The following is a 27855-nucleotide window of genomic DNA, read 5'->3' as shown; positions in this document are numbered from 1 at the left end:
TTTCCGCAGGGCCTGCGGTCAGCTTGTGGGGCTTTTCCCCAGCCTTTGACCTCTCCTCCACTGAGCAGCACATTTGTGGATGATTTAGGTCTGAGCTGGCACCATCAGCAGAGGATACTGTGAGAGACAGCACCAAAAGCTTTGCTAAAATCCAAGACCACCACGTCTACCAGCTTCCCTTGGTCAACTCAGTGGGTGACCTGGTCATAAAAAGAAATTAAGTTGGTTAAGCAGGACTTTCTCCTTGTTAACCTGTCCTGGTTATTGTCGTTGACTATGGACAACAGCTGCATTGTCTCTCAAGTGTTTTTCAGTAACTCCTGGAACACCCTTCTCCATGATTCTACCAGGCACTGAAGTGAGACTGACAGGTCTGTAACTACCAGGGTCCTCCTTCTTACCCTCCTTGAAGATTGGGACATTTGCAGTCGATGGGGACCTCTCCAGACTCCCAAGACTGCTGAAAAATAACAGAGAAGTCCTGTGATGACATTGGCCAGCTCTGTTGGTACCCTGGGATGGATCCCATCAGGCCCCGCAGCTGTATGTGCATCCAGCTGGAGCAGCTAGTCCCAAACAAGGGGTCAGGGTCAGCTGGGAGTTTATCATCCCCCCAGTCATGGTCCTCCAGTGCACGGCTCCGGGGGTCCCAGTGCTTACAGCCTTCCTCACAACTTCCACTACTTTCCTATTCTGTTGCCCCTTATCCTCACCTACGTTCCTTAAGTTATACTTAATTCTACCAAATACATCTCAGCTTGTTTAAACACTCCTGGGCCCAAGAGGGGCAGGATGAACGCAGCTTCCCGGAGGCAGGAGTGTGCCACATCATTTATTTCTACCAGGCTCCACCGAGCACTGCTCTGTAAGCGACGGGGCCGCGGACAGCTGCTCTGAGAGCCCCGAAACAGCCGCCGCTGCCACCCCTCAACCTCCGGTGCCGGCCCACGGCCCCCACACCCCTCCCGGGTCCTCCCCACAGCGCCCCAAGGGACCGCGGCGCCGGGCACGGAGCCCCAGCGGCCGCTGCGGCGCGCTCCTCCGGGTCACGGCCGCCCCCTTAGCGCCGGCAGAGCCTCAGCCGCTCTCCCGAGGCGCGGCTCGGGTCGCCGCTTCGCAGCCGCCATCTTGCCCCTCCTTCCCGCCGCCGCGCGAGGGGCAGCCGGGACGGGGCGGCTCCGGCAGCGAGGATAGGTCTGCCCTCATCACGTGGGTAGGCCGGCCGTCAGGGCGCCGTTCCTCCGAGGCGTGACTGCGGCGGCGGCGTCGATTGGGCGCCGGCCGCGCGGCTTCAGCGCGAGGGCAGCGCCCCCCGCACGTGACGTAGGAGCGGGGCTCGGAGTCGGCCCGGGAGTCAGTCGGCAGCGGCCGCGTCCCGCGGCGGCGGTGAGTGCGGGGCGGCCCGTCCCTTCCTCTTCCCCCGCCCGGCCCCGCCGCCGCCTCCGCCGGCCGGCGGCGTCCCGCGCGCCTCCCTCAGCACCAGGGCCCCGGTTCCCCTCAGCCCCGCGGCCCGCTCCCCCTCAGCGCGGCCGGCCTCGGTCTCTCCTCAGTACCGGGGCCCGGGTTACCCCTCAGCTCCGCGGCCCGTTCCCCCTCAGCGGCCCCTCCGGTGGCACAGCCAGCGGCTGGGCTGCACTCAGCCCCCCGCAAGTGCCCGGGGACGGGGTGGCTCTCCAGGGCCGGGGGTGTCCGGGCCTCTGCGCAGCGGGAGAGCTGCCGGCCGGAGCGGAGCTCTGGCCCGGGGCGGTGCAGCCCCAGGCCGGCCTTTCTGCCCGGGGCTGCCGGGCCGTGTCCCAGCAAGTCTGGTGGGGTCGTTTGGTTTCCTCGAGAGCTGTATTTCCTTCAGCCTTTCGAAATGGAGTGGTGCGGTGTGGAGATGGAGAGCTGGGGATGGACAGAAGTGACAGCGTGGGGGGCTGTCAACGTCGGAGGGAATTCTGGTTCGAAGACTGACTTCTTCCTTTCTTCCTTTCTTTCTCTTTAATGATTGCAGCAAGGGCTAGCAGCATGGGCATTTGTCATTTCCTGAGAAAACTTTGGAATTAAATGACTTGTTCCACTGCCAACGTCCCAAGTTATCCTTAACCAGACAGTGAAATCTGTATCTGTGCAGCTGGGGCAGACCTTTTCTAATGCAATGGGAACTATGCCGTGAGGACTGGTAAGACTTGGCCATAGCCATGACAGAGCCCCACAGGGTTTCGTTCACCACTCTTCACGGTCCACTGAGCAGCAGCTTCTTGAAAAGGTCTCGGAAGGATGATGGAGAGCAGCCCCAGGACTCTGAACCGGCTGCAACAGCCGTTCGCATCACACTTACTCTCTTTGAGCCGGATCACAAACGTTGTCCAGAATTTTTTTACCCAGATCTTCTGAAGAGTTGTCGTGGGAAGGTAAAAGGTGGTTCTTCAGGAGACAAGGTAAGTGTCCTCATGGCCTGTGGGGAACCTGTGTTGTATCTGGAGATTTCAAAGGCTTTTTCGGTATTGCTGTTTTAGTGGTGTTTTGAGAGTTGGTTGTGTGTTAGCTGTGAGGTGCTGAGAGGTGGAAGGAGAGCAGTTAGGCATCCTGCAGGCAGAAGAACTGGCTTCCAGGCAGGGGTTCTTGTCATCAGGCCACACTGTTGCAGTCCCTTGCCTTGGCTGGAATCTCACGTCGGAAAGGTGATGTGTTGGTGGCAGAGTGTGGGAGGTAATGCTTGTGTTGTTTGGAATTGCTTGATCTAAAGTGATTTTTGGTACATGGCTTGCTAGGAGCTATGAGGAGCTCTTTTCCAAAGAGCATCAAAAGGAGAGATGCTTCTACGATAGGTGGCTGTATCTTTTTTGGGACCCTGCCCTACTAAACATGAACATTTCCACCTTAGTGGCTGGCATCTCTTCCTGTGTGGTGGACGTGGTGCTTTGAGGCGTTGCCTGACAATTCTGTTTGCCTGTTGAAAGCCGTTTCTCAGGACACAATGGCGTGCAAACTTCTGTAGCATCTGATCTTTGTCTTATGGGTGTTTTTCTATGAAAAGAAAGTTGATCGGATTCTGCTAATTTTTACTGTTGCTCTTCAGAACTGTTTAGCAGTCAGTTGATGCTTCGTGCTTCTTTGGTTGTTTTTTTTGCGAGTCAGGAGAAGCAGAGACAGGTACGGAACTAGCTGAGAGAGCACCCAAAACTTGAAGAAACCCTCAGAATCATAGGCTGGTTTGGGTTGGAAGGGACCTTTAAAGGTTGTCTAGTCAAACTTCCCTGCAATGAGCGGGGACATTTTCAACTAGATTCAGGTTGCTCAGAGCCCAATCCAACCTGACCTTGAATATTTCCAGGGATGGGGCATTGACCACCTCTCTGGGCAACCTGTGCCAGTGTTTCACCACCCTCCGTGTAGAAAATTTTGTCCTTATATCTAGTCTGAATCTACCCTCTTTTAGTTTAAAACCATTACCCCTTGTTCTATTGCAACAGGCCTTGCTAAGACGTCTGTCCCCATCTTTCTTATAAGCCCTCTTGAAGTATTGAAAGGCCGCAATAAGGTCTCCCCAGAACCTTCTCTTCTCCAGCCTGAACAACCCCAACTCTCTCAGCCTGTCTTCATAGGAGAGGTGCTTCAGCTCTCTGATGATCTTTGTGACCCTCCTGTGGACCCACTTGAGCAGGTCCTTATCTTTCTTATGTTAAGGGTGCCAGAGCTGAATGCAGTACTCTGGGGGGGTGTCACCAGAGCAGAGTAGAGGGGCAAGCTCCCCTCCCTCAACCTTCTGGCCACGCTGCTTTTGATGCAGCCCAGAATGCGGTTGGCTTTCTGGGCTGCGAGTGCACATTGCCGGGTCATGTCCAGCTTTTCATCCACCAGTACCCCCAAGTCCTTCTCTGCAGGGCTGCTCTCAATTCCTTCATCCCCCAGCCTGTATTGGTACGCTGCGGGTTCTCCCGATCCGGGTGCAGGACCTTGCGCTTGGCCTTGTTGAACCTCATGAGGTTCATATGGGCCCACTTCTTGAGCTTGTCCAGGTCCTTCTGGATGGCATCTCGTCCCTCAGGCATGTCAACTGCACCACGTGGCTTGGTGTTGTCGGCAAACTTGCTGAGGGTGCACTCAGTCCTACTGTCCATGTCATTCATGAAGATGTGAAACAGTACTGTACTGAATACTAATGGTTGATTTGTCTGAGCTTTTGCCTGGATGTGCTAGCCGTGATGGGTTTAATGCATGGGCTTTTGGTGGCAGTATGACAGGACCTATTCTGATGTTTTTGTCTCTTTTATTTCTACAGAAGAAAGACCCTGCTGATCCCTTTAACGATGATGAAAAGGAAAGGCATAAAGTGGAGGCTCTTGCTAGGAAGTTTGAAGAAAAATATGTATGTTTTTCTTCTTTCTATTATTTTATGCCTTAGAATGAGTAATGCTGTTCAGGTCTCAACCAGTAATATTTAATGGTCGTTGGCTCTTATGTTCCTGTTCTCGTGCAGTCCTTTATCTTGGCTGGAAGGTGCTGTTTTCTATGTTCCTTTCCTGTCTCAGGGCTGTGGTCCATGAAAATGGTTCAGATACATTCTTAAATCAGATGACAGTCTGATTAAAGTGAATGATGTTCTCACTTGTAGTGGCAAATAACTTATAAAATTTAATTTTCTTAAGCAAAAATTAATTTCTAGGCCTTGTAGCTGTGGCATGATGTAATCTATTAAGTCTCTAATTACGGTATGCTGGTGAGTCTGCTGCCCTTAGGATGGTACTGCGCTGGGTAGTACAAGAGACACTGATCTGTATTACCCATTTCCTTTCTGTTATTCCTCTCACTTTACTTCCATAGATGGCAATAAAACTACAGTATGTTTTATAACTGGCACATTTGGATAGCAAGTTGCTGTATTGTCTTGTGATACAAATTTGGCCTATGGGTCACCCTAATGCACTGTGGGTATGTTTGATGCATGTACTACTGAGTTTGTACCGATTGTATAGCAGTTATGGAAGAACAATCCATTTCTGGACGGGCAGAAATGTTGAAGGGGTGCAGACCCAATTCAACGTAAAGTCTGCTGGCACAAAGTCAGCCTGTCTGGCAGGTCAGCGTTTTGTTTCATTTGGCTGCACCATTTTTGGTTCCACATGACAAGGCCTAAAACTGCATTTACCATATCCTGAGATTACAGTATGGTGGGAGTTAATGCTGGTTGGGTTCTGCTGCTGCTAGGAGCAAAAAAGGTCTCATTCACTTTTCTGCACTGGAGCCAATGTCAGTGTCCTGTATCAGGGCTATCCCTGCGGTAACTGGAAAAGAAAGATGAAGACGTTGTCAATCTCTTATTGTTTAGGGTGGCAAGAGACGTAGAAAGGACCGTATTCAGGACTTGATTGATATGGGGTATGGATACGACGAATCTGACTCCTTCATTGATAATTCTGAAGCAGTGAGTACTGGGGCAGGTGTGAGGGTGGTTAAAGGCAGCTGCCTGGGGGGGTCTGAGCTGGCACCTGGGGAGAACCCAAACTGGGTGCAAGCCAGGAGTGTGCCAGGGCTGGGGAACGAGAGATCCTGGGGCAACCATGTGGCAGGAGAATGCTGGTTAGCAGGCATGTCCATAGCCCTGTCTGTTCTTGGGGGAGCCAAATCCCATGCCATTCTCCAAGCAGCTCAGCTACAGAGTAAAGTAACAAAGCTTACAGTGCCAATAGATTGTTCTCTGTTATTTCCAGTATGATGAGCTTGTTCCGGCTTCTCTTACTACAAAGTATGGAGGGTTTTACATCAACTCAGGAACACTGCAGTTTCGGCAAGCGTCTGAATCTGAAGATGACTATGTTAAAGAGAAAAAGAAGAAGTGTCCCAAGGTCAGCAAGCCAGCTTTCTGAATTACTTCTTCTGTTAGAGTTTGGAGGGTTTGCTGGATGGAAGTGTGTTGACATTCCAAGTAGAGTGAGATTTGTGAATTGATGTGAAGAGAATAGGGATGAGCACTTGAAATTCCATTCTGTCTGCATATTTGATAGTAAAATGAAACATGTCTGCCACGGATGAGACTCTGGTGGGGTTGCCTGGTTCCTAGAGTAGAGGTGACAGCAACCCCTTGTCACTCTGAAAAGTCGCTTAGTATTATGAGGATGCCAAGATATGTGTGAGGGTTCTTTTCTTTCTCATCTGAGGCATGCTGGAGACTCTGCTGGGAAGCTGGTGCTCCTCTTTGGTGTCAGCATCTGTTGGCAACAACCTGCTTTTCACAATGCTGAAGTGAGGTGGCTATGAGGGGAAACAGCAGGAGCACCTGGCATCCCTTCACCTTTATTGATGGGATTGTCTCTGGTGCAAAAGCTAGGTGTGCTGTGAAGTGTTGAAGACAGTGTGTACCAGAACCATGGTGATAGATGTCTGGGGTTTGGGTTAATGTGTCCGGTGGGGAAGGAGCTGTTCTCACATTCTTGGGAGAGGGCCCGAAGTGGCTCTGGGGGATCAGGTCCAATTCCTTGAGCAGGAGTTGCTTTGATTTTGACTTGGTTTTAACCCTCTCCAGAAGCGGAAGTTGAAAGATGGAGGTGAAAAAATGAAGAAGAAGAAGAAAGATGATTCTTATGACAAGGAGAAGAAATCCAAAAAGTCCAAGTTTCCAAAAGCTGGGTAAGGAGGAGGAGGAGGAGGAAGAGGCGGAGGAGGGAATGCTTGCTGCTTGACAGCTTGCTTCAGGGTTACAGGTGGCATTTGTTATGCTGCAGTAGTACCTGTTGCAGTGGGGGGTGGCTTGAGTGCATGCTGCATAAACACCAGGAGGTGAACCCCCGTTGCTTCCAAAGTGGGAGAAAAAAGGCAGCTGACAATCAGGGAAGGAGCAGAGCTCCACAGCAAGAGTGTCCCAGCAAAGAGGGTCAGAGCTAGCTGCAGTGTTGGTGTTTCTTGGAGCTCTGTTTAGGCGCTAATGGTGGGAGCAGATACTGGAGAGCCTGAACAGAAGGAAAAGGTATTTGCTGTCCTGGCTTTAGTAGGCAAAAAGCATCAAGCTGCTGTCATGCTAACTCTCTCTTGCTTCAGTTCCTCTGCAGTAGTTGTTTGTGCATTTCCCAATCTTCCTTGCTGGAATAATGCGTGTAGCTAAATAAGAGCATAACTTAGTGGAGATGGTTTAAGCTCCATCATCTCTCTGCAGTGAGGAAGGACTTGTACTTCTCTTCTCCAGGCTGAACAAGCAGCAAGACCTTAAGAGGCCACAGAATATTTTTCTGGTGTAATTGGTTAAGGGGCTAAGCCTTTCCAGGGGTTTGGAGCATATGGCTGAAGTGAACTGGGATGAAGGTATCCTCGTCTCTTCCCCTTCATCTTGTATTCAGTTCCCTTCCCTCCTCTGTACTTTGTTTACAGCTTTACAGCATTAAATGCAAGTAAGGAGAAGAAGAAGAAGAAATATTCTGGCGCTCTTAGTGTCAAGGAGATGCTGAAGAAGTTTCAGAAGGAGAAGGATGCTCAGAAGAAAAAAGATGAAGAGCAGAAAGTGGAGACTCCTTCGCTGGCAGAACCTCCAGCCCCAAGGGAGGTGGAGGCGATGCCTGACCCTTTGCTCTCACTCTTTGGCCATGCCAGTGATAACGACCTGCTTCAGGCCGCGACGGCTATGGACTCGTTAACTGACCTAGACCTGGAGCGGCTCCTCAGTGAATCCCCAGAAGGGAGCCCCTTTCCTGATGTGGAGGATGGGAGCGATCCTATTGGGATGGGCTTGGAGCAGGATTTCAAGCAACCGCCATCCCTCCCAGAAGGCCTGCCAGCCCCTTTGGAGAAACGCATCAAAGAACTGGCTCAGGTATGGCAGTTCTTTGAGGGGCAGTAGGGTTGTGTGGTTGCTGGAAGGGGGACAGCTCTGCAGGGTTTCTGTATCTTCACCCAGAGAGAGAGCACGCTCTGGTGGGGGAGTTTTGCAGTGCCACGTGGGATCATGCTTTTGTATCACTCAGTTTTCTCTTATGGCCAAGTCCCTTTCTTGAACACATGGATGTCAGGTAGTGTCAAAGTCCTTGCCCTTGTTATCTATTGAATGTACCACTCAGTATCACACCTGTCAGTTTGGCTTCTTTACCTCTCTTGGCAAAGTATGGACCTGATGCAAGAGGTAATTTCCAAAGTCAATTTAACGTGAATGAACTTAAAATGTGAACTAATGAGGCTGGAGGATAAATTCCACCGTAATAGTTTTAATGTGCTGTGATGGTCAGGACAGAGCCTATGAAGTAGCATGCAGTGTTCTGTATGTAAAATAAGTGGGTGCAGCTGGAAAGCATTACCTGTTCTACAGTGTGAGAAGGCACGAAAAGCCCTGTAGGTGGGGCTTGAGGATTTATTAGAACCATTTCCCGTGTCATACGCAGTCAGATGGCTTCACTGAAGCATGGGTACAATTTGGTATCTCCCACACTGGAGCTGCATCACTGGCAGTTTGGGTTCTTCACCCATCTTTAACATCTCAGTGTTGGGGGACCATTTAAGAAGTGGAATATATTAATTTCTAGAAGGGTGATCCCACATCTTTTCACCAGTAGCTCTTCCTGCTGCTGGACTCTTGTAGGACTCGCCCATCTTCTCTAAAATGTTGTGATGTGCTTTGGGAAGTGCTGTTCTGGAGAAGCAGGGAAGCATTGGGTGCTGGTCAGGGATCCCTCTCCTGGCATGTCAAAGAAGTGTGCTTTCAGACTTGCTGTGGGACTTCTCTGGTGTGAGGGCTGTCACCATCTGCCTGTCAATGAGTGCTGAGATGTTTTGTTCCTGTTACTAGTGTTGTTTTTAAACATTAATTTCAAGTTGTAAACAGTGCTCTTAGACCTCCGTGGTGGTGTGTGTTCTGCCTTCTGGGGCACATCAATTTAGAGCACATGTTACTTAAGTATGTCTTACTTAATAACTCCTGTTGCTAAATATAAGCTTCTGTTAAAGATAACTGTTCTGCTAAGAAATTTGAAGTGTGTGTAGTGGTGGTGAGCAGATGGAAGAGAAGGAGGAATTGAAGAAAGTATTGCCACAGCTGATAAAAAGAATGGGCTGTTCATGGATATTTCTATTTGCTACTCAGGCTGTTAACAGAAAACACTGAAACAGCTGTTTCTGAACTGTATCTGAGTTAAAGGAGAATATTACAGAGGCTCCCATGATATCAAGTTAATTGTTATGTTGCTGCAAGATAGTGTAATAACAGACTACCCACAGATTTTCCTGCTTAGATTTTCCTGCTGCTGTGTCTCTTGTTGCTGAACTGTGTATGTTAAGAAAAGAAACCAAGGAGGAGAAATACAAGATTTAACGATTTGAAGCCTCTGGGTCAGTTAGGATTTTGGGACATGAACTCTGTTACAGGTTGGAAAGAAGAGGTGCCATACCTCTGTCTGAGAGCCAGGTCTCTTCCATCAAGCAGGTTGGGAGCATCTCCTGAGTTAAATGGAGCCTCCAGGCATTTCCTCTTCTACTTGAACTGATTTGACTTTAACCCCCTCCTTCCTAAAAGAATTTTCCTGTTGAGGATTCTCTTCAGCATTGAGCCTTCTCCTTTGATATCATCAGCTGTCTATGACTTGCTGCTGACAGAGAGGAATGTACACCTTCTGGGCATAAATTAATTGTTTACTAGCCTCAACCTTGGAGTGTTAAATCAGGGGATTTCAAAATCATGCCTTTCTCTTCTGGTCTCCTTTCCCATACAAGGAATCAGTACCTTGGATGTGGTGCCTTGTGGTGAATCTCGGTTTTGTTTATATCCCCACTCAGAAGAGATTGAAAGCTCTTGGCAATTTTCTACTATCTCATTCAACTCTTGGAATTATTTTCGTGCTGGACATATTTTTCATGGGTGTGATTTTTGGGCAGTGCTGTGTGTGCTGCAGTCATAGCTCAGGAAGCTTCCTGAACAGGATTTTTTTTTTTTTTTAGTTTCCATGGTGTTGATTGGAAATAACATACCCCTGTGGCTGCTACTCTTTCTGTTGGTTTCTTGGCTTAGCGTCCAAATTGGTCTAGAAAGCCTGATGATAAGTGTCCCTGACCCTCACTAAATGTGACTAGGATGATCTTTCCTGTTCCAGGGATAAGCTCTATGCTCATATTACTCAATCTAACAGCTCTAATGTGAAGTTAAAACCATGCCCTAGAACTGTCCCTTCTCCCAATGGGAAGTATGCCAAAGAAACTAACTGCCACCAAGCCATCTCCTTTGCCCCATTAAATGGAGGAATCTTCACTCCAGCGTAGTAACTCCAATGCGCTCGACTCTAGTGCATCTGGACAGGAGAATCCAGAATGAAAAGATCTGTGGGCAGGACATGGTCTTACCAGTTCAGTTGGCAGGGTTGGACTTGAACTGAGGAGGCGTAAGAGGAGAGGACACAATCTCTTCTGTCTCTTGATTGTGGCAGCTTTTAGTCCATCGACAGCAGGTAGCAGGTGCAGAGTTTGGTGGTATAAAACTGTGCCTTGTTTTACAGTATTTCTGAAGTAGTTTAAAATACACTTGATTGCTTGTGCCTGTCTATATCTGTGAACTGATGATGACTTGTGCTATTTGCTAATTTCCAGGCTGCCAGAGCTGCAGAGGGAGAAGGCAAACAGAGATTCTTCACTCAGGATATCAACAATATCATACTGGAGTAAGTGCTGCCAGGAGAGAAGAGTGGGAAAGAGCATTTTTGATAAATTCAGGAGCAAGTGTAGCAGGAGTTGTGGGGGTGTCCTTATACAGGTCCTCCACACAGAACATGCCTAGGATAACATGAAAGTCTCCTAGAAATGGCTTTCAGTTGAAATATGATGTATAAATGAGGTAGGAGAATGTTGGAGGGGAGTATCCAGGCCTCCTGTTGTCAAGATGATGCTTGATATCTGTGTGCTTATATTTGGTCACTTGACCTGTGATTGTAGCTTGATACAAAAACAGTACATCTCTCCCTGTCAGAGATGTCAGGCATGTTCTTTGCAATTTAAGTTATATGCTATATGGAATATTTTGTAACTGGGATAAGGCTGCTGTGTTCAACTGGCTTTCTGTGCAAACGGGAGGAACTCCATTACTGCTCTGTGTTTTCTGAGTTCCCAATTATAGAATGCCAGTGTTGCTTCACGCAGCTGTTGATAATGGCTTCATTGTTCTTCAAGTGCCTGGAGAAGGCTGATGAATGCACACAGCTTTGTAATCATAGCAGTGTAATAATACTTACATAGAGACTTTAATTTCATTAAGATTTATCAAGGCACTTGAGGGGAATTGCTGAAGGGAAGTTTGGGAGTCTGTTTCCCTCTCGTTTCAAGTGGTGATTACCACCTTTCAGCATTCCAGTGCTGACTGCACAAGTAGTCCTAATCTGTTGTCAAACTGGTGACTTTAACCACATTCAGAAGAGATTTAGATAGATTTGTATGACTTTGCTGTAGAATCAGTTAGGGGTTTTTACACTTATTATTGACACTGAGAGGTGGCTTAAAAAGCTAGTCTCCTAAGTTATGTATAACTGTGTAGATGTCAGTGTTTGCCAAAACCGTCTCAAGCCCAAGAGATAAAGCTTGATTCTATATTATCCTGAGTTAGACTGCCAGAGTATCTTACATAAGCAGTGTGTACCTCTCATTTCATTGCGTAATGCTCTTGCACTTCAGCTGCCAGGAAGAACTGCAGAATAAATGAGGCCGCTGACATCCTTTTGTTCTTTTTCCAGATACTCTGAAACTAGATTAAAAGGCATAGTTTGGGATAGAGGGCTTGAGTGTGTTGATTCTAAAATCTAAAGAACCGTCATGTAGTTTGGCTTGTACTTTGTCCCTCTCTCCCTGCCTCCAGCTCCCCAAGTTGCATAAGAGTTGCATTTATGTTGCTTAGAGAACCCCTGCCAGGTCCCTGGTCAGTGCTGTGTTTGTCTTGTTCTTCAGCATAGAGCTGCAGACTCGGGAGCTGAACAGCCAGATCCGGTCAGGGGTGTACGCCCACCTGGCTGCTTTCTTCCCATGCAGTAAGGACACTCTGGTCAAGCGTGCCCGTAAGCTTTATCTCTACGAGCAGGTGAGTGAATTTGGCAGCACAGCCCTGCCTCGTGTGCATGTTACCCCTGATCTCCAGAGCACGGTTGTTGTCTGCCTAACGTGGTGCTGTCCTCCACTGAGCATGGTTCAGGCAGCACATCTGGTGGTGTGGATTCAGAACTGGCCAGGTCTCGACCTGCCAGATTTGGGTGTCTTGGCTGGAACACACCACGCGGAACTTCATTCTGTTCTGTGACTGCTCTAGGGTGGCCGCTTGAAGGAACCTCTACAGAAGCTAAAGGAAGCCATTGGAAGGGCCATGCCAGAGCAGATGGCCAAGTACCAGGAGGAATGCCAAGCCCATACTCAGGCCAAGTTTGCCAAGTAAGCTCCTTGTTTGCTTGTTATGCATCTGTAGCTCTTCTCAGCAGGCTCCCTGTGAGCTGTAGGCTGCTTTCATGAAGTTTGCCACCTATTTTTGTTCTGTAGTTAAAAATTGCTGACGGGCATCAATTGGCCTAATTAAGCTGCGTGCGTTCTTTGTGCTACCTATGGCAATGCCAACTACAGCAGCATCAATGGGACCAGAACTTGGCTGGTGTTTCACTTCTGTGCGGCCATGTCTTTAGGAACGTGGCAGTCTCAGAACAGTAAGGCTGGATTAGTCCCGTGGTCTCTATCACACAATACTGGGAGCTTTCTTAACCTTGAGCACTTTGCTCAGCTTGCACCCTAAGGCCCTCTTCTCATGCGTGTGTTATCACTGACTATTGAAACCTCTGAACAGTGTTGTTCAGAGATACTTAATCCTGTTCTTGAATCTCCAGGACAATGACTTTCACGTTATCTCTGTCTCCGTTTTAGGATGCTGGAAGAGGAAAAGGACAAAGAGCAGCGAGATCGAGTTTGTTCTGATGATGATGAGGATGAAGAAAAGGGAGGGAAGCGTGTCATGGGACCGCGAAAGAAATTTCAATGGAATGATGAAATCAGGTTTGCGTAATTTAGATACTAAGTGAACCCGTGGCTTCTCTTATTCTGTGCAGTTGGAAGTGAAGCATTTTGGTATTTGTATCTTGTTTTCAGAGCAGCGCTGAACATCTGTAGTAACAGTCAGCTTGGAGGTTTGTGGCAGACTGTGGTGTTTATGGAGCCACTGTTGCATTTATTAAATCTCACCCTTATATGCGTTGCAAAATTAAGCTGATTTCAGGCACCGGCCGGCTCTGAGAGAAGTGCTAAGAAGCCTCTGTGCTGAGGCCAAAAGAGAGGGACAGATCTTTGGGAAAAGAAGGAACTTGGCTGAATTGCTGAAATCCTGCAGACTAGACTCTCAACAAGACCAGATGCTGGTTGTGAAAGCACTTAAAGCTAATTGGGGATGGGCGCCCCCGGCACCCAGGTGTCTGACAAAGAACAGAGTGCTGGGTGAAGGGGAGAGTGACGAAAGATAAAATGAGACTCAATCACGCTGTCTTCTTGATCTTATTCTGTACCAAATTGGGGTGCTGCTCCGTAGATGGCTGATTCATTTAGAACAAAGCAAGCTTCACTTCCTGCCTTCTCATTGCCTCTCAGCACGAAGGTCTGCAGAGGGGTTCAGTTCTGTGGTTGTTAATGACGCCTGTAATTCTGGCGCTGGTTTACTACCTCTGCTGTTTCAGGAGATTGAAATGGGAAGGGGTAACAAGGCTTTTCTCCCCTGGCGCATTGATGCGCGTGCACACGCAGAGCGAGGAACGTGCCTTTCCCTTCCTCTTTCCTGTGGAGGCAGTGCAGGGTCGGTTTTATTAGCGAGGTGCTACACAGAGCCAGGCGTGTCTTGGCGTATTTATCCAGCCCTGGATAAACAGAATGACCTCCAACTGGGGAAAGTTAATTCGCGTAACTGTATTTGAAATCTTCCTGTTCTTCAGGGAGCTGCTTTGCCACTTGGTGAAGATTAAGTTGGATGGTTATGACCTTGACAAGAATAAGGCTCAGTCCCTAGAGGATTATGTGAAGACCTTCCTAGATGGAGAGGTGAAGCCCCTTTGGCCAAAAGGCTGGATGCAGGCCAGGTGAGCAAGAATCGAGTTGTACTGTAGGGATTCCTTGTCCTAAGGGACCTCGGAAGGTCATTAGTCCTAACCCTGCTCAAAGAATGGCTAGCTTCAAAGTTAGATCGGAGTGCTCAGGGCCTTGTCCTGTGGAGTTTTGGACATCTCCAAGGATGGACATTACCACAGCATCTCTCTGGCTCCCCTGTTCTGGTACTTAATCACTCTTCATTAAATCTTTTCTCCTTTTTTCCAGTCAGAATTCCCCTTGCTGCACTGAACTGAATATTCCCTCTTTTTGCTTTATACTGTGCACCTCTGAGAAAGATCTGGCTCCATCTTCTTCATGGCTCCCTGCCCCCTCCACTCTTTAGGTAGTGGAAGACTGCTGTTAGATCCCTCCTTGGTCTTCTCAGTTTCCAGGCTAAGCAAACCCAGTTCCCTCAACCTCTCCTTGTCTGTTGTGTCCCTGCTCCTCAGTCATCGTAGTGGCTCTGGACTGTCTCCAGTTTGTTGGCATCACTCTTGCATTGTGGGGACCCTGAAAATGGATGCTGTATCCAGATGTACCTCACAAGTGCTAAACAGAGGGGAGTAAGCACTTGAACTGCTGCCTGTGCTCTTGCTAATACCTGCCAGTATATAGTTAGCTGTCAGCAGTACACCCTTGCAGCAGTGGCTTATATTCAGCTTGTCCACCAGGACCCTCAGGTCCTTTTCTGCAAGGGTGCTACATAGCCAGTTGGTGCCCAGCCTGTGTGGCTGTGTGGGGTTATTCTATCCCAGCTGCAGGACTGTGTTTTCTTTGTTGAACTTCACAAGGTTTGTGTTGGCCTCTCTCTCCAGCCTGTCAAGATCCCTATGAGTGGCAGCCCCGCCCTCCAACATACTATCCCCCTGCTCCCTCTGTTTTCACGTCACCCTCAAACTTATTGAGAATGCAGTCTGTGCTGTCATCCAGGTTGTAAATGAAAATGTTGAGTAGTCTTGTCCCCTGTATTGACCTCAGATGGATGCCACTGGCAGTGACAAGTTACAAGGTAGAACTGGGACTGAGGTGAGGCTGACTGGCCTGTGGTTTCTTGAATCTGTATTACAAAGGATCACTTTGTAATCTGCCTCACAAACGATACATTTTTCAGACACTTTGGGAAGTCTTCCCTAGAGTATTCCCAAAAGAAAGCAAAGCAGAAAGTTTTAGGGGCTTATGGACTTGCACTAGACACATCGGAGAGTCAGCAGAGTAAGTAGGAATTTGGTGTGGTTTTCTTTACCCTATCTGGTGTCTTCACTGCTGTTTCCTGCTCTTTCATGCCCTCCATCATCCATGCCACTGACCTGGCAATTGCAGAGAACCATACAAATTGCAGAAAGTCATTCTACTGGGACTGTCATCAGCTTCTGGCCTGCTTTGTTTTGCTCAATAGTTTTAAAGAAAGGACAACTGTACAGTCTTACTGCTGGAATCTCTATCTCTGCATTTAAAGAGCTGGGCAGCACTGTCTTCTCTGCTGAATTTGCTTTTTGAGTTTCATGGAGGATAAAGGAAGAAGTAGGTACCAGTTCTTGAGAGCAGTAAGTATGACTAGCACATTGCAGATCCATTTGGAAAAGTCCACGGCCATTTATTGCAGTTGCATGTGCACATGAAGCACAGCAATGTGCATGATTGTAGTGTGTTGCAGTGTATGGGAGCTGAATGATGGCATTAGGAGGTGGGCGCAGATTCCTACTTAGTTAATGAAGATGTTACCAGCTTGAGGGTGTTAGCTTGCCAAGTTTTAAAAACTCTTTTCTTTGAATAAAAGGAAATTAAAATCTTTTGCCCCTAGTTTGTAGGTGAAACTGTTCTTAGGCATACAGATGTTCAGCTAAGACACAGTGTAGGAGGGCCTTCCAGTGAGGTTAACTACAGAATGACTGAATAAAAGCAGTCTTCCTGGTTCCTTTCCAATGGCTCAAGGGCAGTGGTTTCTCCTGCTGGGACCTGATGGAGTTGGAGTTCATGATCTTTATGGGTCCTTTCCAACTTGAGGTATTCTATGATTCTATGACTTTGCTGTTTAAAGACAGAGTGTAGACTGACAGCCACACAGAAGGGGAGGGATTGGCAATAATAGGAGAATTGTAAACAATTTTATGGACATGTCAGCTTGATTCGCTGTCATGATCACAGAAGATCATCTTTAAGAGGAACTTGAAGATGGACAGAGTAGCAACTTTGTGTATGAGTTCAGAGAGGCCCTGCTATGATACTGTTTTCTCAATTAGCACTAAAAGGCGATTAACAGAATATAAGGTTAAAATAAGCTTGCTTTTGAAAAGAAAAAGGATAACAAGTCTTTGTCAAGCTGTTAATAGCAGACAGGAAGCATATTCCATATGCCGGTACTGAAGGTGTACTTATAAGCTTCTCACCCTGACATCTAAGAAGGCAGCTGAGTGGCAGGTGTTTTAGGTGAAATAGTGTTTGTGTGAGATTCTGGTTCACTTAGCCTCAGTAGTAAAGGGGTTTGGATGAAGCGCTGTTTATGGGTTGTAGTTAGTCAATTGTTACCGAAACGGTTGTGCTGATTTAAGAAGTCATCTCAGCTGTTTGCTGGGGATGCGAAGGCAGCAGAGACATGCAGCGTGTGAAGGCTTCTCAACCATATTGCTGTAGTTGAGGCTGGGGAAGATAACCTTTCTCCCTTGAAGTTGGTGAAGAGCTCTTGTATGATCTGCCAGCTCTTGGATGATCTGTGGCGGCAGTAACACCAGCTTGAATGATTGTACTGCCTACTCCAGCTGGCTGTCAGCTTTTTAAGCTGGTAGAGCTTTTTCCTTAGTTATTGTCCAACAACTGCCTTAATGGCCTTTCCAGCGCCTACAAGCATAGCTCCCCAGAGAGGGAATTGTGTGGGGGAGTTCAGGAGGATTTTCCTGGAAAAGGGATGAATATTTGTTTGCTCTCTGTGGTTTTAATTTCACTAAGTCCCCTGCTGTACTGTGCAGCTCTGTCTCCAGTGATCCCAGCTGCTCTACTGGGTCTTGCTGGATATCACTTCTCATTGCTCTCTTCCCTTCTTAGGACACTGTTTAAGGAGAGCAGGCGTGTACACGGACACCTCACATCAGTCCTGTGAGTATCGCGCAGCATTCCTTGGAGTGATAACTGGTGAACTCCGTTCCCTGGGGCCTGGGTGGATCATGCAGGAGCACCTGAGCTTGGCTCCCATCAGATAGTTTGGCGCTGCTTCATTTGGGGAGGACTAGGGACAGTAGTTGTTTGTGTGTGACATCTCCCAACAACAGCCTTCCTGAGGTGCTTTAGCCTTGCAGTAAGCTCAAAGATAAGAACTTTGAAGCCAGGTTGCCTCCTGGCCTTGTTCAACAGACTGGAGTCAGGCCTCTGTGCTAGTCCCTGGGAGGCAGATCAAAGTAAAATGGAGTGTGATGCCAGCACTGTGATTATTGCTACCTGTTCAGTTGGTCCTTACTGGATTCTGGATTCCCTCTTTCTTGTTGCCTGGTTAAAGGAGGGGTACAATGAGCTCAAGCTAGTGAAGATGGGTGCAACAGGCTTGTGGGTGGCAAATCAAGAGAGCCATCGGAATCCAGTTGGGCAGGTGATTTAATGCCAAAGGGTCTCATGGATCTTGCTGGCAGTCTATAACAGATGATGATACTGTCGTGGTTTAACCCCAGCCAGCAACTAAGTCCTGTGCCAACTTCTTGTGCCCTTCCAGCTTTCTCGCTGGCTGGGCATGAGAAGCTGAAAAATCCTTGACTTAAGTCTAAACACTACTTAGCAACAACTGAAAACATCAGTGTTATCAACATTCTTTGCATACTGAACTCAAAACATAGCACTGTACCAGCTACTAGGAAGACAGTTAACTCTATCCCAGCTGAAACCAGGACAGATACAGACTTAGGCTGATGTCCATTTGACAGACGGTCCTGTTCTTGGCACTGGATGAGTGAAGGGAAGTGTGAGAAAGAGTATGAAATAGAGTGTAGAGTCATCCTTCCCTCAGCCATACTGTTCCAGCAGTTCAGGGATGTCTTGTACCAGAGATTGCATCTGGCCAGACCAAATGGTCTATTTTCTGTGAATTTGGCAGATGCTTTTGCATCCTTGACTTCTTCTGGGAACCTAAAAGAAATGTGTAACTTTTCTCCAAAACAGTCTTTGTATCAGTTTCTCTCTGGGTATTGCTATAGTAAGGTCAGCAGTGGGTTCCTGTAGTATCTCCTAGCCCTGCAGCCAGTGCAGGATTTGTCTGTTGAGTGCTTTCACTGCTCTGCTACCATTTCAAGACTCTGCTCCGCTCCCTAATTCATTCCCCTGTGTGGGAGTTGGAGCTTCCTAGAGCAGCAACCAAATGTCATGCTGTTTTGAATCCTAGCAACCTGAGATGCTGCCTCTGTTCCCTCGGTTCTTTGCAAAAGACTCAGTGGATCATCATTAACAGGGCCCAAGTGTGCTCCCTAATTGGATGCTTCCCTGCAGTCATTCAGTGAGCCATGTTTCTTTTGTCTCCCTCAAAACAGGGCGAAGAAGAAAGTTATAGCTCCTACTAAGGTGAAAGTGAAGGTGAGTTCTTTGTTTTCTGGTTCTCGTGGTTGACATATACCAAGAGTCAAGTGACTGCCATCTTAAATCCTATATTTGAGCCTTGTATCTATACATTAGGTTACGAGGAAGTTGTACTGTGAAATGGCTCTAGCCTGTATTGGGCTTGAAAAAAACACTACAACAGCAGCTAAAATTGATGGCAGCAGCAGTTGGGAGGGAGGTAGGGGAGCAGCAGGCACAGAAGGTGCTTATTCTGCCTTTTATCTGCAAATCGGGAACTTTCCCTTCCTTTTTCAGCAGTAAACCCTGCCTCCATTCTGACTCTGTGTTCTTTTGTGATTTTGTTCCAGGAATCTTCCTGCAAGCCTGATAAAAAGATGTCCGTTTCTGTTCCTTCGATGCACTCAAGCAGCACCTTAGCTTTGTCTTCAGAGCCCCAGGGCGGAGCTCTGGGCATCAGTGCCCAAACCAGAGAACTCTTGTCCCTTGGGACAGCCCAAGCAGCCAGCAGCACTGGCACTCCTGCTACCTTCATGGATGACTCCTTGGATGAGGACTTAATTCATAATCCCACTTCCTCCCTTGAAGCAGTCTCTAAGGAACTGGCTGTGCTGAACAGCAGAGCGGGAGGGAGCCCTGACTTTACTCTTCCTGGAGCTCCAAAAGCTCCATCAGAGAAGACCCCAACTCTTGCATCCTCAGAGGAGAAGAGGACATTTCCAAAGTCCAACCCTTCCCCTACATCATCCTCTGGTTCCCTTCAGTCTCCTCTAAATTTCTTGGCTGAGCAGGCCCTGGCATTGGGCCAGTCTTCTCAAGACAAAAAGACAGAGAACTCTAATTACAAAGAGCTCTCCTGCCAAGCCTCCCCCAGCAAAATCCTTCCTGATGCACACCAGACTAAACAGAAACACCACAGCCTGGTCCGGCCAAGCCATGGGCCTCAGACCTCCACCCCAGTGCCAGGTTCTCAGGTGAAGGTCTTTCACTCAGGCAGCCAGCTACAGAAAACTTTCACCTCCCCAGCTCCATTTGTCAAACTGCAGAATCCCAAGTCCTCCTCCCCACTGCCCCAACGGTCCCTCCTCCAGCAGGTCAAGTCATCAACCAAAGCTCAGAGCTTCCATTCCTCTGCATCATCAGGCAGCACCCAAAACTCCAGCAGCTCCCACAAGAGCCCAGGCTCATCCTCATCATCTCTCAGCTACACAGGAAAGCACTCAAGTGGCTCTAGCTCTTCAGGACAATCTTACAAATCACCCTTTGTTTCTGGTACCCTCTCCAAGCATGGGGCTTCTTCCAGCAGCTCCTCATCTGGAGCTTCTGCAAACCAGGGCTGCTCCTCTGGGAGCTTGCTGCCCAGCGTGCAGACCCCTTCCTCGGGCCAGGCGTCCAGCCGCCCATCCTCAAGCTCCTCAGTGAAGAAGACGCCTGTTTCGCAGAAGCTGACTCTGGTGGCACCTCCTGGAGGTTCAAATGGAGATTCTAGTGGGGGCACTCAAGGGGTGGCCAAATTGCTGACCTCCTCTCTAAAGCCAGCTGTTGTTAGCAGCACCGCATCTTCTACCTCTGTGCCGGTAAGCAGGGTGTGCCATCCCAGCCTAAAGCCAGGAGAACGCATGGCGTTGTGTCAGGCCATCTCCTAACTTGTTCAGACCTGCCGTAAAGTGATGACTTCAAAAGAATTTCCTGAAATTCTTGAATGACTGTCTGGGCCTTGGTTGCTTATGCTGGGAAGTCCTAGCCTTTGCCCTGGGCTTGCGCTCCAGAATTCAAACTTTCATTTTCAGCTTAAAGTAACAGCTAAGCTAAATACTGTGGTACCTTCCAGGCTGCAGTTTTTGCATAGGCTGTGTAATGTTCCTGCCCTGACTTTTTGAGTTACAGGGACAGTAGTGCTCCCATTTGGGTCAGGAGGAAGTGCAGTAAGGCATGTTATCATGAGAGCTAAAAATCATGGCATAAATTAAAATTATAATCATCAATTTGTTGTTAATTAGGTCTGCAAACTTGGCCTTCCTTAAATTATCACAAGTAATTTTAGTATTATTGCCACTTTTTTCACGACTGACCTATAGAATAAATAACCTATGATACTGGGCTATAAACTCAAAATGCCTGCCCAGCTTGCTTTGGTGGTTATCTCTGTCCACTTTCTGTTGCTCCCCAGTTACTCCCATAAGCTACTGAAGTGATGTTTGGAATCGACCTCAGTGGCACACCGTGGAATTCAGAGTCTGACAGTTCATTGGGATATAATGTCTCATGAAGGACTTCTGGGTAACCTATACAGACTTGTGTTATTCAGCCCTTGTATTTAATGGTATGAGGGCCTTAATTTTCATCTATAGCAAAAAAATAATAATTCTTAATGCTGTTTTATTAATTTGTTGTTGGCTGCTCATACCTGCTTTCTTTTGTGGCATGTGGAAAGAGCTGGGCAATTAAATGATTATATTTAAATGTACCTGAAAACCACATACTGCTCAACCCGTGTACCTTGTCTGCTACTGAGATAGAGAGCTGAAAAGCATTACCCGGTGGTGTGTCTCTCTATGGGAGAGGTCTCGGATAACATTCTTGGGTGCAGGGGTACACCAAACCTTGATGCTTTGAGTTGTCAGCAGTGATATGCTGCCAAAAGTGAGTAGGAAGCATCCTCCCTGGAACTCGCAGGCAATGTGTAAGCTTTTCCTCTGCCTAATGGAGGCACAGTTTCAGAGTAAGAGAGAAACAGTGAAATCCAGTACAGTCACATTTAGAAGACCATAGCATCCAGCAGCAGGGTTGCCAGTGTCCTGGGCACCTCCAGGTGGCCTCAAGAGTTGGCAGCTCTTGGGCCCTGGCTGGAAGGGTGCTTCTTGCAAGGAGCAATTCTTGATTGCTCCATGTTTTGCAGTTCTTCTTTAAGTATGAATGGTGCCATGCCTTGGTTTTCCCACTGCTGACTGACCTTTTCTGTTGCTTTTCAGAAAGGAACTAGTGGAGCTGTGCTGCTAACGAGTTCTTCCTCCTTAAGTGTACTGGCTCCATCCTACAAGTCCAGCAATCCAAAGCTGCCAGCTGCCCTGAGCTCCACCCCGTTAGGTATTATCTCTCCTATTCATTCCTTCCCTCTTCATGTCATCTCCTTCAGTTCAGACTCCTCCCCAAAAGCAGGAGTATCAAAGGATGCAATAGTTACAGGACCTGCTCCAGGAACTTTCCACCATGGCCTTGGCCACAGTGAGTATCCTGCTGGTCACACATGTGTGTGTTACTTGTGCCTGTGCTGTCAAATAACAAGAACACCAATGCTCTGCTGTGTTAACCCATTGCAGACCAACCCATCTCTCTTGCTGTTGCTTCATGCTGTAGTTCATGCATCTGTATCTCCAGCAGTTGCATTTGGAGAATCTTGGGCACATCCCTATAGCTAGCCCAGAATTCCCAATAGCTGGAAGCTGAGCTATAGGCTAACTGCTGCAGCTCCTCTGCTCATTTCTGTCTTCGATGTGTATTTGTTCTTTTTTTTTTCCCCTCTCCTTTCTTTGTTTTTCTCTCTAGGTCTTCTAGCTGGCTTGCACTCCAGCCCCCACCATGCAGCGCCACTCCCACATTCTGCCCTGTCCACTCATTTACCGCAAAGTTTGCCAGGTAACTTGTCAGACGGTCGTGTTTGTTTTCTGCGTCGTGAGTCATCCTGTATCTCAGCAGATACTTCCTCTAGGGGTGAAAGCAAAGTGGTTGTCCACATTGTCCGACCGGCATGCTTGTTGCTAAAACCTGCGGCCTCCCTGAGGTACAAAGCGAGGCGTAGCCCTCTGTGTCCTTTACTGTTTAGTTAGCCAGGGCAAATTTGTGCGTTTCTGGAACGATGAGCCCTCAGTGCTTATAGCAAGTGTTGGTTCCTGGAGGTACTCAGCTTCGCTGCTTGCATCGTGGTGAAGAATTATCCTGCCAGGATTAAAGCTATGCATGTTTATACACAGTCTGCTAGGACTGCCCAGGAATGAAGATTCTGGCTCTGTGGAGTTTTGTTACTGGTGACCTGTATAAAATGTGTCAGACCAGAATGTCTCGCATCTGTGCGCTGAGCTAATTGCTTACATCTCCTTCGCGACAAGTTTGTGGTGTAAATGGAGACTGCTTTACTTGGTGTTGACAATGTGATGATTTTGCAGTTAAGCCTGTTCCTGCCCCAGTTTGATTCCTGCAAAGCAATGCATAAACCAAGAGATTTCTGAAGAACACCTTCTCTGCTCTTAAATCGAGTCCTGCCTGGTGGGCTGTGAGCATGTGTAAATATGTAGCACTGTGGAGGAAGGAGAGAAGTAAGGGGGATCCATGCAGCATTCAGAAAGTTGAAATGCAGGGCCGGCAGAACGGGCTTATGTGCTTCAGGGAGTTGCTTATCCCATTGGTAATTGCTATTTCTGCTTTCTTGAACAAGTGTTCTTTAGCACTTCAGTTCAGTGCCACTGTCTTAGTCCCTGCTCCTGTTGTGATTGTCTTATTGAGCAATATTGGCCTGATTTAGGAGTGGATGTGCTGGCCTAATACTGTGGCACTGAGGCCATTAGATGTGTGGATAACCTGCTGGAGTTCATGTGGCCTCCTGTAGCGGTCATGGGGTAAAATGCCCTTGACTGCTGAGCAGAGGCCTTGTTTGCTGAAGAAAGAAGAGTGCTGTGCACTAGTGAAAATTCAAAGAATTTGTTGTCTTTGCTTCTTTTGCTGAAGTTTTTCTGAGGCAGGTTGTTACGTCTCTGCAATGTGGTGGAGCAGAAGAAGAAGGTACTAGCAGTGATCACTGGTGTGACAGACCGTTCCTTCCTGTTTGTAAATTCACAGTTAGTGGAGAGTGAGATAACTGAATTCAGTTTGAATGTGGATGTGAAGTGTATTCTGTGTCACCGAGGAGGAGTTCTCTGTCCTCTTATTTGAGAGAATTTAGAGTGGTTACTTCACTATTGCTTATAGGGCTTATAACAAAAGAATTTTTTGATGAACTGCTGCTCTTAAGCAGGACATAGTGCCAGAAGCTGTGATTAGACAAAAGGTGACTAGGAATAAGTGAGGAAAAACTGACCATTGAGACAGCTTCAGCAGGGACCTGCTTTCTCACTTGGTGTTTTCACACAGAGATTGGAGATTGAGCCTAGTGCTATCATCTCTGGGAGTATTATCTGTTGTGGTGCTTTGTAGAAGAACACAGTAGATACATTTTAAGATTATGGTCATCACTTAAATATTAATTTATTTTGTGGCATAAGCTCTGGTTGGCTGTATAAGCAGATGGCCACAGCTGCATTGCTCTGTCTGAAAGCTGCGAGGGTTCTGGTCTGTTGGGAGGTTGCTACAAATGCAAGGAAACATTGATGTCTTAAATGAAAGTGCTTATATCAGCATTCATCAAAAAGCGTTTGAGCAAGGAGCATCCAGTGCTTGCTTGTGTGTTGTCACTGCTACATTTGCTGGTGGAAGTGCCTGCGTGCTGGTGCTGTGGCAATGGTTCTGACTGCTCACTTTAGAAATGCAACGTGCTGGGACTGAGCTCTTGCATGGAAAGAACTGTCCTTGTCCTGGGGAAGAAGCTGTTGCTACGCTGCTCAGTGCCACTGCTGCTTAACCGCACATCTGAGTACACCCATTTGTTCATCATTGTCTGATGGTAGTTTTAATTGCTCCTGGAAAACTTCTGCTTCCTTAAACTTCCTTCCTTTTTCTCTCTTCAGTGCATTTTCTCTTTTCCCTCCAGGTCTGTTCCTTTCTGTTACTTCAGTGGCTAGATTCCTATGATTCCTGTTGCCATCAGTTGGCACCTAAAGCCTTCATTACAATGGCAAAGGTGTACTAACAGTATTATTTCAAACCACCTTTAGATACAAGGCAGCCAGTACCATGTATTTCTAGTTTCCTAGATGGGGAGACATGGTAGGGTGGCTTTTAAAGAAGAGCATAGGCTAGCTAGTCAACTAGCAATCTGAATCTATGCCATGGTGCTTTTGCTGGGAGGCCAGAGGAGACCCTCAGTGCTTCCCATGTCTCTTACTCAGGTGGAGAGGCAGGGCTGCTCTCAGTTGTGAGATATCTCCAAGCACATCCTCTTCTTACCCCCAGTTCCTTGGTGCTGGAAGGGAGAAGTATGTCTTTCTGTGCAGAGAGATCTGGCTGCCTCAGCTGCACGCAGCTCTGTGGAGCTGGTGCCAAACCCCCTTCCCACTTGGTTTTACTTTCTTTCAGATGCTTCTCAGCTTCACGGCAAAGGGTCCAATGCACAGCAGCGCAAGTTGTGACGTCTGCAAGGAGGGGAGCTAGAGCACACATAGGATAAAACCAAGATGAACAGGTCATGAACTTTGGATACCGGCTGTGTCTTTTTTTCTTTTTTTTTCCCTTTTTTCCTCACAACAACTGGAGAGACTGAACCGCAATGAGGAACTCATTGGTGCGTTTGCTCAGAGGTTTTTGGAGCTAAGCCCCACACAGAGGGCCACCTTGAGCCATGCCCTAATGAGAGAAGCATTTTGTAGCACTGTTTTATTGCTGCTGCCCTTCACGCATTCCCTGGCACTGGCAGGAGCTAGAACTTGCAGGGAGACTTGGGTGGATTGGCTTTCTTGCAGTGGATTCCCACCCACCTCTGTCTATATCTGCCAAGTACCTTCAAGTCCAGGTACCTCCTTGGTCTCCCAGTGGAGGGTATGAAAGGTGCTTCTTTCTTCTGCTTTGGATTTACTTGGATAATTCTAGCACTGCCAGTGCTTTCTGAAGATGTTTGACTAACTTTTCAATTGTACTATATAACTGCTACAGTTAATTGGAGGACTTAACATTTCCTGTGTGGTGAATCTAACGAACCACCTGATGTTCCCCTCTGGAGGAGAAGGAAGACTCTTTAGAGAGACATTTTAGATGCAGTCATTGACTTTGAGAATTCTACTTCTTTTGGGTTTTGGATTTTTTTTTTTCCTCCAAAGGGATGCTTTTTTCCTGCTCAGTTTTATCCTTATTACCATCGAATGCATTGGATTGAATGGGACACTTCTCAGCATGTCACATGTATAGGAAGACATAATTCCAGTGCCTTTTATGGTGGAGCAAGAATGGACTAGTGACACACATTTCAGCCCTATTTTGTGTGCTCCTCAACCCTTTTTTAATCATTCTGTATTTAAAATGTATTCTGTTTTATTTAATAGAGCTTTTTATGGTTGCACATCAAAAAAAAGCTGCACTGTCTGGACTTCAGTGGTGTCTTGGTGACTGCGAACACAGTACCAAATCCAGCAAGAGCACCAGTTCTTATCTGAGTTTGTGCAAGCGGGTTCCAGACCCTCCCCTAAAGCCATTCTTTCCTAGGGTCGTCAGTTATGATCTCTTTGGTGGGCAGAGGGAATGATCTAGATTAACCAAGGTCACTACTAGTCAAATGAATTCCAGAGAATAATATTGCTCTCCTTGATGATTTCTGCACTAGGATCATGTGCTTGTCACAGCTGCGGAAATGGGGACCATCTAGAATTGGGGTGTGTCTTTTCTTTTTAATTTTTTAACTCTTAGACATAAATACTTCTCCTCAGCACACCCTTTCAATCTGTGCATAGTTAAGGGCAGGCTGTGGTTCCGACTGAGGTTTATGGGTTTTGATTTTCTGCTATTCCCCAGTCTGCCTTTTCTCAGGCCCCCACAGCCACATCTGAATCGTGCAGTAGTAGCGCTGATCCACATAGACTTTACTGGTATTTCAAGCAAAAGCTTGCAGCCTTCCTTCTTGAGCTTTGGGGAAGGATGCTGACACTGAGTATACCAGCAAATATCTGCTTTAGTTTTCCCCATTTTTGGTAAGATCCAAGATGGACTGTTTTCAATTTGAGCTGATACATAATTTCCCAAGATCAGTGCATTGTTTGTATTTAAAAAAAAAAAAAATGCAGCTCAGATTCAAAATTTGTTTACAGAAAATACCTAGGTTGTAGCAAAAGAGCCAAAGACAGAACTTGTGTTATTAAAACTAAGCACAGCAGTTATTGATGGACTCTGAGCAGTGGACGTCGCATGGTTCCCGTTGAAGGCCTAATCCTGAGAGGTACTTTGCACCTTCAACTTCCCATGGTAGCTGAAAGAGCGTTCAAACACCTGGCAGGATAGGGACTCTCAGCGAGTGACTCGAGGTACTGGTTCTACTCCCTCTCTTTGCTTTCACTTGAATGCTTCTGCTGGGAGGCACCTGTGTGCGTGGCCAGAGCAGAATGCCCTCTTTCTAGGAATTTAGCGAAGCCTCTTGCCTCAGGGAAATGTTTATTTGGTGGAAATTCTGTGGGATATTTTTTCTTTACATGCTATAATGAATGAGTGAATGGTATGGAGCAGAGTCGCAGCAAGGCAGAACCACGCAGAGACCCGACAGCTGATGGGGAGCCAGGAGTCTGGCATCTCTGCCTTGACGAGGCAACTTGCAACGCTTTCGTGACGGTGTGGGGAGGCAAGGCTCCCATGGCACTTACTTAGTATGGCAGTTCCTTTCGGGTGTAAGAGCTGCGGTTTACTATGATATTTTTTTTGTGTGTGTTGGGGCTGTCTTGCTGAAGATGGTGGGGGTGGTATGAAAACTGTTAATCTTGTACAGAACAACTGAATAAATTGTTTCAAACTTTCCAAAATGCTTTTTTTCCATCTCCTTACCTCTAGTTTCATGACTTTGTTTTCAAGAATTTGTGTTTCAGCTTGGATGATCATCTCTTGATCATCTGTTTCTTGAGTGAGCAAAGAATTATTTACTGTTTTAACTAAAATCTCTTGTGTGCTAAGTAAATTACAGCTCTGTTTCTAGCCATTGTGGTGGAAGAATTGCATATTCTCATTCAATATGCTCCTGCTGATGCTTGAAGTTGACATCTGTGGGAAAGAACATGTGGCATTTGGACCCTGGAGCAACGGTATGATCTTGTGTGATCCTTTCATTCACAAAGGTAAAATAATGGTGTTAATCCCCAAAGCCAGGGTGGATATGCAGTGAATGCTTATGGCTGCTTTTGTTGACAACAGTTTATTGGGGTTCAGGTATTAGCCAAAATTTGGGAAAAGGGAAATGAAAGTGCTGCAGTCCCATTTGTTAGTGCAGTTCACTCCCATCTAATGCTGCTAATTAGTCCCAGCTCTAACGCTGCTCCAGCAATTTCCCTCTTGGAAAAGAGTCAACAGCTAAAGTGAACAGTCTTATTTTTTTAACTTTGACTCTGAAATGGCATCTTCTTGTAAAGCCAAAGATTAAGAGACTGCCATAATTAATAAAGAAAAACC

At 47.2% G+C, this 27855-nt stretch overlaps 1 protein-coding gene across 5 annotated transcripts; it reads left to right on the top strand.

Annotated features, from left to right (window-relative positions):
• Nucleotides 1–1286: 1286 nt before the first annotated feature.
• On the top strand, nt 1287–27215 carry UBN1 (ubinuclein 1). 5 transcript variants are annotated; one of them, XM_069809630.1, is made up of 18 exons: nt 1287–1386; nt 1994–2420; nt 4265–4351; nt 5312–5407; nt 5694–5828; nt 6506–6609; nt 7345–7783; nt 10537–10607; nt 11881–12010; nt 12236–12354; nt 12835–12963; nt 13887–14030; nt 17080–17130; nt 18546–18588; nt 18921–20147; nt 21543–21795; nt 22117–22206; nt 24796–27215. In XM_069809630.1, exons 2-18 carry the CDS (start codon nt 2181–2183, stop codon nt 24846–24848), a joined length of 3411 nt encoding a protein of 1136 aa, XP_069665731.1. In that variant the 5' UTR covers nt 1287–1386; nt 1994–2180; the 3' UTR covers nt 24849–27215. The 5 variants fall into 5 exon arrangements, with proteins under 5 accessions (XP_069665731.1, XP_069665734.1, XP_069665732.1 ...); XM_069809633.1 differs by lacking the exon at nt 13887–14030; XM_069809631.1 differs by lacking the exon at nt 17080–17130.
• Nucleotides 27216–27855: the final 640 nt, after the last annotated feature.

Source organism: Haliaeetus albicilla, chromosome 22 (genome assembly GCF_947461875.1).
Source record: "Haliaeetus albicilla chromosome 22, bHalAlb1.1, whole genome shotgun sequence".
Taxonomy (NCBI): Eukaryota; Metazoa; Chordata; class Aves; order Accipitriformes; family Accipitridae; genus Haliaeetus; species Haliaeetus albicilla.
The sequence above is the reverse complement of the archived record's forward strand: the minus strand, read 5'-3'. Positions and strand labels throughout refer to the sequence as shown.